Raw genomic sequence first — 14062 nt, forward strand, 5'->3', positions numbered from 1 at the left:
TCGCCCCCCCCCTCATGACATCACAATACACGCAATACCCCATAATGACATCACAATAACCCCTAATGACATCACAATACCCCCTAATGACATCACAATAACCCATAATGACATCACAATACCCCGTAATGACAAGACAAAAACGGGTTTAAAAAAAACTGAAATATCACATTTACATAAGTATCAAATCAAATGTATGAAGGGCTTTATATATACATCAGCTGATATCTCAAAGTGCTGTACAGAAACCCAGCCTAAAACCCCAAACAGCAAGCAATGCAGGTGTAGAAGCACGGTGGCTAGGAAAAACTCCCTAGAAAGGCCAAAACCGAGGAAGAAACCTAGAGAGGAACCAGGCTATGAGGGGTGGCCAGTCCTCTTCTGTCTGTGCCAGGTGGAGATTATAACAGAACATGGCCAAGATGTTCAAATGTTCATAAATGACCAGCATGGTCGAATAATAATAAGGCAGAACAGTTGAAACTGGAGCAGCAGCACGGCCAGGTGGAATGGGGACAGCAAGGAGTCATCATGTCAGGTAGTCCTGGGGCACGGTCCTAGGGCTCAGGTCCTCTGAGAAAGATGGAGATTATAACAGAACAAATAATAATAATCACAGTAGTTGTCGAGGGTGCAGCAATTCAGCAGTGCCTCTTTGCTTGACTTCATGGGAAAATCAGGAGTAAATGTCAGTTGGATTTTCATAGCCGATCATTCAGAGTATTTCTACCACTCCTGCTGTCTCTAGAGAGTTGAAAAAAGCAGGTCTGGGACAGGTAGCATGTCCGGTGAACAGGTCAGGATTCCCTAGCCTCAGGCAGAACAGTTGAAACTGGAGCAGCAGCACGGACAGGTGGACTGGGCACAGCAAGGAGTCATGCCAGGTAGTCCTGAGGCATGGTCCTAGGGCTCAGGTCCTCTGAGAAAGAGATAGTTAGAGATAGCATACTTAAATTCACACAGGACACCGGATAAGACAGGAGAAGTACTCCAGATATAACAAACTGACCCTAGCCCCCCGACACACAAACTACTACAGCATAAATACTGGAGGCTGAGACAGGAGGTGTCAGGAGACACTGTGGCCCCATCCGATGATACCCCCGGACAGGGCCAAACAGGAAGGATATAACCCCACCCACTTTGCCAAAGCACAGCCCCCACACCACTAGAGGGATATCTTCAACCACCAACTTACCATCCTGAGACAAGGCCGAGTATAGCCCACAAAGATCGCCGCCACAGCACAACCCAAGGGGGGGGCGCCAAGTATTCAGACCCTTTACTCAGTACTTTGTTGAAGCACCTTTGGCAGCGATTACAGCCTGGAGTCTTCTTGGGTTTGACGCGACAAAGTTGGCCAACAGTTTGGACACACCTATCCATTCCAGGCTTTTTCTTCATTTAAAAAAAACTATTTTCTACATTGTAGAATAATACTGAAAACATTACAACTATGAAATAACACATATGGAATCATGTAATAACCAAAAAAAAGTGTTAAACAAAATCTAAATATATTTTATATCGGCGATTCTTCAAGGTAGCCACCCTTTTGCCCTGACAGCTTTGCACGTATCCCTAATTGCTCATTTAATTCGCTCTTGATAAGAGCATCTGCTTAAATGTAAAGGTAGCAACTGCTTGTAGAACACTTTCTTATTTTATTTTTTCCCCCACCTGTGATCGAGAACCTCTCCATCACTCCCTCTTTTAGTTTTGGATGTCATGGTTGGCTATCGCTGGTACTCCATGTAATTCCAGGCAGGGCAGGTCTGATGGAAACGCCAGCAACTGGGATTTAGACAGCCACAAAGCCCGGGACATTCCGCAGGCCCGCAAGGGCTCAACGTGTTGCGGGCTGTGTTCCAGCTGTCAAGGAAACCCTCGCTAGCTTGATATTGAGTTCACAGCTAAGCTAGCTGAGCTACCAAACAGCTCTTCAAACTAGTAACCAAACTTTTTTCAATAGAACACTTTTTTTGCAGAGACTTTCAACACAACAAACTCCCTCGTTCCGCGTTCAGCATGCATTACACCAATTTCAATTGATCATAATGCTGAATGTATGCATCTATAGTGTAATTGTATTAAAATCCCTGCCCTATCCCCAGCCCTACCCGCAGAGCTGTTACCAGGGCGACCATGGCAACCTCCAGTTCATCAAGATGAACGGCAACCAAATTACCATCACCCCTGGTCCCAGCCTCGCTTCTCAGGTAGTGAGTCACACACACACATCATCATCACCGTATTCACAAATTCTCGAGCTGGTGCTGAATGGGACTTTTCACTGGAAATCTATTACATTGTCCCAGCTTGGTGCGTAAAACCAAGCTAGTCCATCAATTTTTAGTAAAACCAAGCTAATCCATCAATTTTTAGTAAAACCAAGCTAGTCCATTGATTTAGTGAAACCAAGCTAATCCATCAATTTTTAGTAAAACCAAGCTAGTCCATCAATTTTTAGTAAAACCAAGCTCGTCCATCAATTTTTAATAAAACCAAGCTAGTCCATCAATTTTAGTAAAAACCACCTAGTCCATCGATTTTAGTAAAACCAGCTGATCAATGTTTTTATTTCTAATGCTCTCCTTCTCGATTTCTCCCAAGGCCTCCGCAGTCCTGGAACCTGCAGTTGAACCCCCGACAGTTAACTACATGACATGTGCTGTGCAGCAACTAGGTCCACCTCTGCACCAGGCCCTTACTGAGCCCTCGTCACCGTACAGTATGAGCAGGACGGAGACGGCCTACACCGAGGAGGAACAGCTAGTAGAGCTGTACGCCGAGATACCTCGAACAGTCATCCACCTCGGACCACCTGACCTGCCAGAGGTCACGGGGTCAAAGGTCATGCCTGGGTTGACCACCGAGGTCATCCGTGATGACACTCTTGATGATGTCACTCCAGAGGTGAGCTTTCCGTCAGTCCCTCTCTTTTAATCTCTCTCCCTTAGAGTAAAAAACAATCTAGCATGGACAGGATTGGATTGGTTCTCTCTCTCTATAGATCATGGACATGATTGGATTGGTTCTCTCTCTATAGATCATGGACATGATTGGATTGGTTCTCTCTCCATAGATCATGGACATGATTGGTTCTCTCTCTCTATAGATCATAGATCATGGACATGATTGGTTGTCTCTCTCTATAGATCCACCTTCCGGAGACACCTGAAACCCCACCTCTTTAAGGAATACCTAGGATAGGATAAGTAATCCCTCTCACCCCCCCCCCCCCCCCCTTAAGATTTAGATGCACTATTGTAAAGTGACTGTTCCACTAGATGTCATAAGGTGAATGCACCAATTTGTAAGTCGCTCTGGATAAGAGCGTCTGCTAAATGACTTAAATGTAATGTAAATGTAATGTTGTCTCTCTCTATAGATCATGGACATGATTGGATTGGTTCTCTCTCCATAGATCATGGACATGATTGGTTCTCTCTCTCCATAGATCATGGACATGATTGGTTCTCTCTCTCCATAGATCATGGACATGATTGGTTCTCTCTCTCCATAGATCATGGACATGATTGGTTCTCTCTCTCCATAGATCATGGACATGATTGGTTCTCTCTCTCCATAGATCATGGACATGATTGGTTCTCTCTCTCCATAGATCATGGACATGATTGGTTCTCTCTCTCCATAGATCATGGACATGATTGGTTCTCTCTCTCCATAGATCATGGACATGATTGGTTCTCTCTCTCTCCATAGATCATGGACATGATTGGTTCTCTCTCTCCATAGATCATGGACATGATTGGTTCTCTCTCTCCATAGATCATGGACATGATTGGTTCTCTCTCTCCATAGATCATGGACATGATTGGTTCTCTCTCTCCATAGATCATGGACATGATTGGTTCTCTCTCTCCATAGATCATGGACATGATTGGTTCTCTCTCTCTATAGATCATGGACATGATTGGTTCTCTCTCTCTATAGATCATGGACATGATTGGTTCTCTCTCCATAGATCATGGACATGATTGGATTGGTTCTCTCTCCATAGATCATGGACATGATTGGATTGGTTCTCTCTCTCCATAGATCATGGACATGATTGGATTGGTTCTCTCTCTCTATAGATCATGGACATGATTGGTTCTCTCTCTCCATAGATCATGGACATGATTGGTTCTCTCTCCATAGATCATGGACATGATTGGATTGGTTCTCTCTCTCTCCATAGATCATGGACATGATTGGATTGGTTGTCTCTCTCTATAGATCATGGACATGATTGGTTCTCTCTCTCTATAGATCATGGACATGATTGGATTGGTTCTCTCTCTCTATAGATCATGATTGGATTGGTTCTCTCTCTCTATAGATCATGGGCATGATTGGATTGGTTCTCTCTCTATAGATCATGGACATGATTGGTTCTCTCTCCATATATCATGGACATGATTGGATTGGTTCTCTCTCTCTATAGATCATGGACATGATTGGTTCTCTCTCCATAGATCATGGGCATGATTGGTTCTCTCTCCATATATCATGGACATGATTGGATTGGTTCTCTCTCTCTATAGATCATGGACATGATTGGTTCTCTCTCCATAGATCATGGGCATGATTGGTTCTCTCTCCATATATCATGGACATGATTGGATTGGTTCTCTCTCTATATAGATCATGGGCATGATTGGATTGGTTCTCTCTACAGGGCAAACTAAATTAACCTCGGATCAAGTGTTTGGGAGTATTTTGACATGTGTATTTAACCCAGTTTTTGATCTCTCCTCACATTCATCTCTGTCATTACTCTCTCTCTCTCTTTCAATCCTCCCCTCTACCCCCACCGTCCCTCTAGATCACAGAGACCTTCAGTCTGGCCGACGGCAGCGAGTCGTGTCGTGACGAGAGGGAGGCAGCTCTGTTTGGGTTCCTGAGGGCCCTGCGCCGCACGGTGCTACCAGCCCACTGGGTAGGGGTCATGGCCAGGGGACCTCTAATACAACTCCTCCAGTGCTCTAAACTCTCTACCATGGCTGACACAGTTCTCCAGATCCAACCTGGCTTCTGCTTCCAGGTAGGGAAAAAGACTTCCAGGTAGGGGGAAAAAGACTTCCAGGTAGGGGGAAAAAGACTTCCAGGTAGGGGGAAAAAGACTTCCAGGTAGGGGGAAAAAGACTTCCAGGTAGGGGAAAAAGACTTCCAGGTAGGGAAAAAGACTTCCAGGTAGGGGGGAAAAGACTTCCAGGTAGGGGGAAAAAGACTTCCAGGTAGGGGGAAAAAGACTTCCAGGTAGGGGGGGAAAAAGACTTCCAGGTAGGGGGGAAAAAGACTTCCAGGTAGGGGGAAAAAGACTTCCAGGTAGGGGGAAAGAGACTTCCAGGTAGAGGGGGAAAGAGACTTCCGGGTGGGGGGAAAAATACTTCCAGGCAGGGAAAAAGAGACTTCCAGGTAGGGAAAAAGACTTCCAGGCAGGGAAAAGACTTCCAGGCAGGGAAAAAGAGACTTCCAGGTAGAGGGGGAAAGACACTTCCAGGTAGAGGGGGGAAGAGACTTCCAAGTAGGGGGGAAAGAGACTTCCAGGTGGGGGAAGAGACCTCCGGGTAGGGGGAAAGAGACTTCCAGGTAGAGGGGGGAGAGACTTCCAAGTAGGGGGAAAGAGACTTTCAGGCAGGTGGAAAGAGACTTTCAGGCAGGTGGAAAGAGACTTTCAGGCAGGTGGAAAGAGACTTCCAGGCAGGTGGAAAGAGACATCCAGGTAGGGGGGACAAGAGACTTCCAGGTAGGGGGGGACTTCCAGGTGGGGGGAAAGAGACTTTCAGGCAGGTGGAAAGAGACTTCCAGGTAGGGGGAACAAGAGACATCCAGGTAGGGGGGACAAGAGACCTCCAGGTAGGGGGGAGACTTCCAGGTAGGGGGAGTGAGAGACTTCCAGGTAGGGGGAGGGAGAGACTTCCAGGTAGGGGGAGGGAGAGAGTTCCAGGTAGGGGGAAAGAGACTTCCAGGTAGGGGGAAAGAGACTTCCAGGTAGGGGGAAAGAGACTTCCAGGTAGGGGGAAAGAGACTTCCAGGTAGGGGGAAAGAGACTTCCAGGTAGGGGGAAAGAGACTTCCAGGTAGGGGGGCACTACCAGGTAGGGGGAAAGAGACTTCCAGGTAGGGGGGAGGGACACTACCAGGTAGGGGGAAAGAGACTTCCAGGTGGGGGGAAAGAGACTTCCAGGTAGAGGGGGAAAGAGACTTCCAGGTAGAGGGGGAAAGAGACTTCCGGGTGGGGGGAAAATACTTCCAGGCAGGGAAAAAAGAGACTTCCAGGTAGGGAAAAAGACTTCCAGGCAGGGAAAAAGAGACTTCCAGGTAGAGGGGGAAGAGACTTCCAAGTAGGGGGAAAGAGACTTCCAGGTGGGGGAAGAGACCTCCGGGTAGGGGGAAAGAGACTTCCAGGTAGAGGGGGGAAGAGACTTTCAAGTAGGGGGAAAGAGACTTCCAGGTGGGGGGAAAGAGACTTTCAGGCAGGTGGAAAGAGACTTCCAGGCAGGTGGAAAGAGACTTCCAGGCAGGTGGAAAGAGACATCCAGGTAGGGGGACAAGAGACTTCCAGGTAGGGGGAGACTTCCAGGTGGGGGGAAAGAGACTTCCAGGTGGGGGGAAAGAGACTTCCAGGTGGGGGGAAAGAGACTTCCAGGTAGGGGGACAAGAGACTTCCAGGTAGGTAGGACAAGAGACTTCCAGATAGGGGGGAGACTTCCAGGGGGGAGTGAGAGACTTCCAGGTAGGGGGAGGGAGAGACTTCCAGGTAGGGGGAAAGAGAGTTCCAGGTAGGGGGAAAGAGACTTCCAGGTAGGGGGAAAGAGACTTCCAGGTAGGGGGAAAGAGACTTCCAGGTAGGGGGAAAGAGACTTCCAGGTAGGGGGAAAGAGACTTCCAGGTAGGGGGAAAGAGACTTCCAGGTAGGGGGAAAGAGACTTCCAGGTAGGGGGGGGGGACACTACCAGGTAGGGGGAGACTTCCAGGTAGGGGGAAAGAGACTTCCAGGTGGGGGAAAGAGACTTCCAGGTAGGGGGGCACTACCAGGTAGGGGGAAAGAGACTTCCAGGTAGGGGGGGACACTACCAGGTAGGGGGGAGACTTCCAGGTAGGGGGAAAGAGACTTCCAGGTGGGGGGAAAGAGACTTCCAGGTAGGGGGGGGGGAAGACTTCCTGAAGGAGGAGTTGAGCTTGTTATTGTGCTTCGTCTTCAACCAGGTGACGGTACAGGGCCAGCCCCTGCTGCTGACCCACCCCCTGTATGAGGTCCACCCTCCCCGCCTCGGAACCATCACCCAGCTGGTGACTCTGCTGCTGGATCTGGAGACCCTGATGGTCTGCCCCGGCTTCCCCGTCAGGCTGCCCGCCCTGGGGGACAGGGGCATGGAGGTGAGAGCCAGAAAGACTCCTGCCCTATGGGTCGATATCCTGTTTCTGTAGTGAGACAGCTTGATGTACAAGGACACCCCCTGGACAGGACACTAGTCTATATCCCTGTTTCTGTAGTGAGACAGCTTGATGTACCAGGACAGGACACTAGTCTATATCCTGTTTCTGTAGTGAGACAGCTTGATGTACCAGGACACCCCCTGGACAGGACACTAGTCTATCTCCTGTTTCTGTAGTGAGACAACTTGATGTACCAGGACACTAGTCTATCTCCTGTTTCTGTAGTGAGACAGCTTGATGTACCAGGACACCCCCTGGACAGGACACTAGTCTATCTCCTGTTTCTGTAGTGAGACAACTTGATGTACCAGGACACTAGTCTATCTCCTGTTTCTGTAGTGAGACAGCTTGATGTACCAGGACACCCCCTGGACAGGACACTAGTCTATATCCTGTTTCTGTAGTGAGACAGCTTGATGTACCAGGACACCCCCTGGACAGGACACTAGTCTATCTCCTGTTTCTGTAGTGAGACAGCTTGATGTACCAGGACACCCCCTGGACAGGACACTAGTCCATCTCTCTCTGGCCCTAACCCCCTAATCCAGCTCCTTAATGCTGAGTGGCACAGGTCCCAGTTTGATCACCTTTTTCCAATACGTTCAATATTTAATAACTACAAATGCACTCCAAACTATATCTTCAGGTGTTTGTAAAAGCAGACTAAAGTCTCTAGAATGCATCTTTTAACATGTCATTGTGCAATACCTTTTATTTTATTTTATTTTTTATATATTTTACAATGTCCCGTTTTACCGGTAGGTGATGGAGCCGGTTCTTTGTGTGAGGGCGGCCATCTGTGAACTGCTGGTCCCTCTGGAGGAGGAGAGGTGTGAGAGGTGTCGAGACAACATCGTGGAGGAGGACCTGGAACTTATAGAGGAGGAGGACCTGGAACTTATAGAGGAGGAGGACCTGGAACTTATAGAGGAGGAGGACCTGGAACTTATAGAGGAGGAGGACCTGGAATTTGAGCTGGAGTTGGGGGAGGATGGGTGGGTGTGACTGGAGTGGGTTTGAACCCCCGGGACAAGACTGTGTTAGCCTGCTGAGCTAAATCCTAAACTTGTGTTGGCCCACGAAGCCATAACTCCAGGCAGGTTTACTTGTTATGCAAGTGTGGTTCACGGAACCAACTAAATACAGGGACCCAAGGCCAGGTTGCTCACCAGCTCGGTTCACCGTACAGGACTTTGTTTTTGGAGAACCAGGACGTGGATTGGTACGCCTCCAACCAACGCAGAAGTGCCTGCGTGTGATTGACATTTAAATTTGGTGCTTTTAGAAATAGAATGGCTAGAAAAGCATTCTATTCATTGTATTTCTATGACTATAATTTTGACTTTACTTATGGACATGACTGTCTTCCAGCACATCACTGGTAGTTTACCATTAGATCAGGCAGACCAGTACTGCATTTTACTTCTGTTGGCATTAAAACAAAATGAAAGTTCTCAACACGCGGCAACTGGGGATATCAACATGACTACTTGTCTTGGATTTCTGGACCGGCTGTTTTTTAAACATTTTTTAAAAAACATTTGTTGATCAGTCATCACTGTATTTCATAGACTACGTAACACGCACGTAGACTAGTAGCAATGTGTGTATGGAAGATTGGCTGCTTAACGTTAATTTATGATCTGCTAACGTTATACATACAATACCAGTCAACAGTTTGGACACATCTACTCATTCAAGGGGGTTTTCCTTTATTTGTGAAGTGTTTGTGAGCGTACCAAGTAATTAGGCGTCACTCTAAAGCGGGAAGGTGGAATAAACGAGTCAGGAGTAGGTTTTTCTGATTGAACACGGTTCTCTATTGAGGGTATTTTGTCAACAAAAACATTCTAACATAATCAATGAAAAATCTTCCAAGGAAAAAAACATCTTCTTCTCCAGATGAAACAAGAACACAATAGGATAATCTTTAAACTACAACAAACATAAATCACGGGTTTGTCACGTCTTCGTGGTTCTTTCAGCACAGCTTCTCTCTCTCGGTGGCCATCTTCCAGAGATAGTTTTCCCCTCTCTGCTGGTTCCATTCTCTCTTTTATAGGGGAAGGAGAGTATCTCATTAGTACCGTCAGCTGTGCTTAATTGACTCTGGTTACCTTGTCTCCCATGCTTTGTTGGGCTACTATCCATGAGCCCAGCCTGCCCTCTAGTGGTCCTTCCACATGTTCTACATTGTAGAATAATAGTGAAGACATCAAATCAATGAAATTACACATATGGAATCATGTAGTAACCAAAAAACTGTTTAACAAATCAAAATGTGTTTAATGTTTGATATTCGTCAAAGTAGCCACCCTTTGCCTTGATGACAGCTTTGCACGCAGACCACCCCTACCTTTTCACGACACAACTGATTGGCTAAAACGCATTAAGAAGGAAATAAATTCCACAAATTAACTTTTAACAAGGCACACCTGTTAATTGAAATGCATTCCAGGTGACTACCTCATCAAGCTGGTTGAGAGAATGCCAAGAGTGTGCAAAGCTGTCCTCAAGGCCAATGGTGGCTACTTTTGAAGAATATAAAATATATTTTAATTTGTTTAACATGTTTTTGGTTACTACATGATTCCATATGTGTTCATTTCATAGTTTTGATGTCTTCACTATTATTCTACAATGTAGAACATTTTATAAAATAAAGAAAACCCCTTTGAATGAGTAGCTATTAGTAGTAATTTTGTCCAAACGTTTGACTGGTATCAATGTGTGTATGGAAGAATGTCTGCTTAACGTTGGGACTACATACTCTGTTCATTTAAAAAAGACTTCCGATATCTTCCTGTTTGCAGGAACATTTTTTTTGCGCATTTGGAGCTAGCTAGTTTGGAGCTAGCTAGTTTGAAGCTAGCTAGTTTGGAGCTAGCTAGTTTGGAGCTAACTAGTTTGAAGCTAGCTAGTTTGGAGCTAACTAGTTTGGAGCTAGCTAGTTTGGAGCTAGCTAGTTTGGAGCTAGCTAGTTTGGAGCTAACTAGTTTGGATCTAACTAGTTTGGAGCTAACTAGTTTGGAGTTAGCTAGTTTGGAGCTAGCTAGTTTGGAGCTAACTAGTTTGGAGCTAACTAGTTTGAAGCTAGCTAGTTTGGAGCTAGCTAGTTTGTTCGTCTTTTCAAGAACTGTGAACTGACACAGTGACGTTACCAAGTAGAGGATACTGCTGCTTTATCCCTTTTCAGGTTAACTTTCACATTAACGACGGCATTATACTTGCTTTTCTGGTTCAAAGTTCAGTTATTTGAATATGTATGGTTCTATTTTCAGTGTTCTATTATTTCTGGTTCTATTTTCAGTGTTCTATTATTTCTGGTTCTATTTTCAGTGTTCTATTATTTCTGGTTCTATTTTCAGTGTTCTATTATTTCTGGTTCTATTTTCAGTGTTCTATTATTTCTGGTTCTATTTTCAGTGTTCTATTATTTCTGGTTCTATTTTTCAGTGTTCTATTATTTCTGGTTCTATTTTCAGTGTTCTATTATTTCTGGTTCTATTTTCAGTGTTCTATTATTTCTGGTTCTATTTTCAGTGTTCTATTATTTCTGGTTCTATTTTCAGTGTTCTATTATTTCTGGTTCTATTTTCAGTGTTCTATTATTTCTGGTTCTATTTTCAGTGTTCTATTATTTCTGGTTCTATATGTGAATTCAAATGCATTTATTGTAATACATTTAAAAAAAAAACATTTTACAGAACTAGACCATCACTATCTACTCTCCCCAACTGACTGAACAAAGTGCTCACAGGCTGGCTTCCCATTTGCTCCCAATCTTTCCCGAGACAGTTGTAGTGTTGGAATGAAGGTCTGTGTCGGTAAGAAATGGTTTTGATTATGTCAATACACTGGACTGGATTGTCAGTGAGAAGTGAGACATTGAGCACAATCAGAATCTAAGTGTAACTGTTCTCTTGGCTTTGTTAAAAAAAATGTTTTCAAAGATTTTATATGTTGTTCACGGGAACTACATTTCAACATTTTTGCTATGACAACATCTTGTCTTTTTTTATCCATTTGAATTTTATTTTACCTTTTTATTTAACTAGGCAAGTCAGTTAAAGAACAAATTCTTATTTTCAATGACTGCCTAGGAACAGTGAGTTATAACTGCCTGTTCAGGGGCAGAACGACAGATTTGTACCTTGTCATCTCGGGGACTTGCAACCTTTTGGTTACTAGTCCAATGCTCTAACCACTAGGCAGGGTAGAATTGAAGGTAACGGTCTGTGGAGATGCTCCAGAAACCTACTGTATCCTACTGGGAATGTCAGTTTGTTATGGTAAAGAAGTACTGGTTTACTTTTTATGGTGTGAGTATTTGTATCAAAACTTGTAAAAGTATTAAACGTGAACTTTTATGGTTGTTGATCTCTCTGCTTCCCCCTCATCATGATCTCTCTCCTTCCCCCTCATCATGATCTCTCTGCTTCCCCCTCATCATGATCTCTCTGCTTTCCCCTCATCATGATCTCTCTGCTTCCCCCTCATCATGATCTCTCTCCTTCCCCCTCATCATGATCTCTCTCCTTCCCCCTCATCATGATCTCTCTGCTTCCCCCTCATCATGATCTCTCTCCTTCCCCCTCATCATGATCTCTCTCCCTTCCCCTCATCATGATTCCCCCTCATCATGATCTCTCTGCTTTCCCCTCATCATGATCTCTCTGCTTTCCTTTCCCCTCATCATGATCTCTTTCCCCTGCTTTCCCCCCTCATCATGATCTCTCTCCTTCCCCTCATCATGATCTCTCTCCTTCCCCCTCATCATGATCTCTCTGCTTCCCCAGACATGATTCCTGCTTCCCCCTCATCATGATCTCTCTGCTCATGATCCCCCTTTCCCCCCTCATCATGATCTCTCTCCTTTCCCCTCATCATGATCTCTCTGCTTTCCCCTCATCATGATCTCTCTGCTTTCCTCTCATCATGATCTCTCTCCTTCCCCTCATCATGATCTCTCTGCTTTCCCCTCATCATGATCTCTCTCTTTCCCCTCATCATGATCTCTCTGCTTTCCTCTCATCATGATCTCTCTCCTTCCCCCTCATCATGACCTCTCTCCTTTCCCCAAAAGACTAGTAGTCATTTAGGCTGTGTTTACACAAACAGACCAATTCTAATCTTCTGTCCAATTCTTGGTCTTTTGACCAATCAGATCTTTTGCCAATAATTGTGCAAAAAGATCAGCATTGGGCTGCCGGTGTAAAAACATCTTTATATTCTGTGTGAAAGAGTGCTTGGTAGACGTTGTACACACCGTAGACTGGCTGCAACCAACCGTATGTTCAGGCTGTTCCTCAGCCTCCCTTGTAGTGCTCGTCTCTGCCACCAGATGGTGTCGCCGTCTCTTCTTAGCCAATGGAGCAGTGAACCGGCTTGACTGAGCACATTGAAAAGCAGTCCCTCAGCTTGGTGATGTTCAGTGCCTCAAGGTTCTCACGCCATCAGTTGCTTCTTATGTTCTTTGTTAACAAAAAATGTAAATCAATTTCATCTCAATGTGGTGATTTTGACAAATTTGTTTTAAAAAATATGTTATTTCCCGATCTGTTGAAAATGTTAGTCCGGTTGACCCCTGGACTGACCTCTACAGACATGTCATTTAGTCCTGTTGACCCTACATGTCTGTAGGGGTCACTCCAGGGGTCAACAGGACTAAATGACATGTCTGTTGACCCCTGGACTGACCCCTACAGACATGTCATTTAGTCCTGTTGACCCCTGGACTGACCCCTACAGACATGTCATTTAGTCCTGTTGACCCCTGGACTGACCCCTACAGACATGTCATTTAGTCCTGTTGACCCCTGGACTGACCCCTACAGACATGTCATTTAGTCCTGTTGACCCCTGGACTGACCCCTACAGACATGTCATTTAGTCCTGTTGAAGACGGATCCCTAAAAATGATGCGAATTCAAACATATATTACTAATATCACAGCAAATTATTATGCTATAATATCTGCTATTTAGCCATCTCTTTCATCTCCAAAGTACCTGACATACATCTTCCATATGGGTGGTCCCGGGAATTGAGCCCACTACCCTGGCGTTACAAGCACCAGGCTCTACCAACAGAGCTACAACAGACCACATTCCAGACCTTGCTGTCATTCCACTTCTTGTCACTGCCAAACACTATGACATATTTTGGATTTGATTTAGCCTTTAATTTACCAAGTCAGTTAAGAACAAATTCTTATTTACAATGACGGCCTTCCAAGAGGCAAAAGGCCTCCTACCAAGAGGCCTCCTGCAGGGACGGGGCCTGGGATTAAAAATGTAAACTCTCGCTCTCTCTCTCTCTGTTTCTCTCTCTCTCTGTTTCTCTCTCTCTCTGTTTCTCTCTCTCTCTGTTTCTCTCTCTCTCTGTTTCTCTCTCTCTCTGTTTCTCTCTCTCTGTTTTTCTCTCTCTGTTTTTCTCTCTCTGTTTCTGTCTCTCTCTGTTTCTCTCTCTCTGTTTCTCTCTCTCTGTTTCTCTCTCTCTGTTTCTCATTCTCTCCCTCTCTCTGTTTTTCTCTCTCTCTGTTTCTCTCTCTCTGTTTCTCTCTCTGTTTCTCTCTCTCTGTTTCTCATTCTCTCCCTCTCTGTTCCTCTCTC

The 14062-nt window shown here is 45.3% G+C and overlaps 1 protein-coding gene across 5 annotated transcripts in view; it reads left to right on the forward strand.

Annotated features, from left to right (window-relative positions):
* mbd1a (methyl-CpG binding domain protein 1a) overlaps positions 1-9230 on the forward strand; it is a 39906-nt gene extending 30676 nt beyond the window's left edge. For all 5 annotated transcript variants that reach the window (XM_046344791.1, XM_046344790.1, XM_046344794.1 and 2 more), the window contains 5 exons: positions 2115-2219; positions 2614-2916; positions 4832-5050; positions 7218-7388; positions 8211-9230. In XM_046344791.1, the coding sequence (XP_046200747.1) occupies positions 2115-2219; positions 2614-2916; positions 4832-5050; positions 7218-7388; positions 8211-8453 (1041 nt within the window). In that variant the 3' untranslated portion in view covers positions 8454-9230. The remainder of the gene's footprint in view (positions 1-2114; positions 2220-2613; positions 2917-4831; positions 5051-7217; positions 7389-8210) is intronic.
* Positions 9231-14062: the final 4832 nt, after the last annotated feature.

This window comes from Oncorhynchus gorbuscha, linkage group LG03 (genome assembly GCF_021184085.1).
Source record: "Oncorhynchus gorbuscha isolate QuinsamMale2020 ecotype Even-year linkage group LG03, OgorEven_v1.0, whole genome shotgun sequence".
In the NCBI taxonomy this organism is placed as follows: domain Eukaryota; kingdom Metazoa; phylum Chordata; class Actinopteri; order Salmoniformes; family Salmonidae; genus Oncorhynchus; species Oncorhynchus gorbuscha.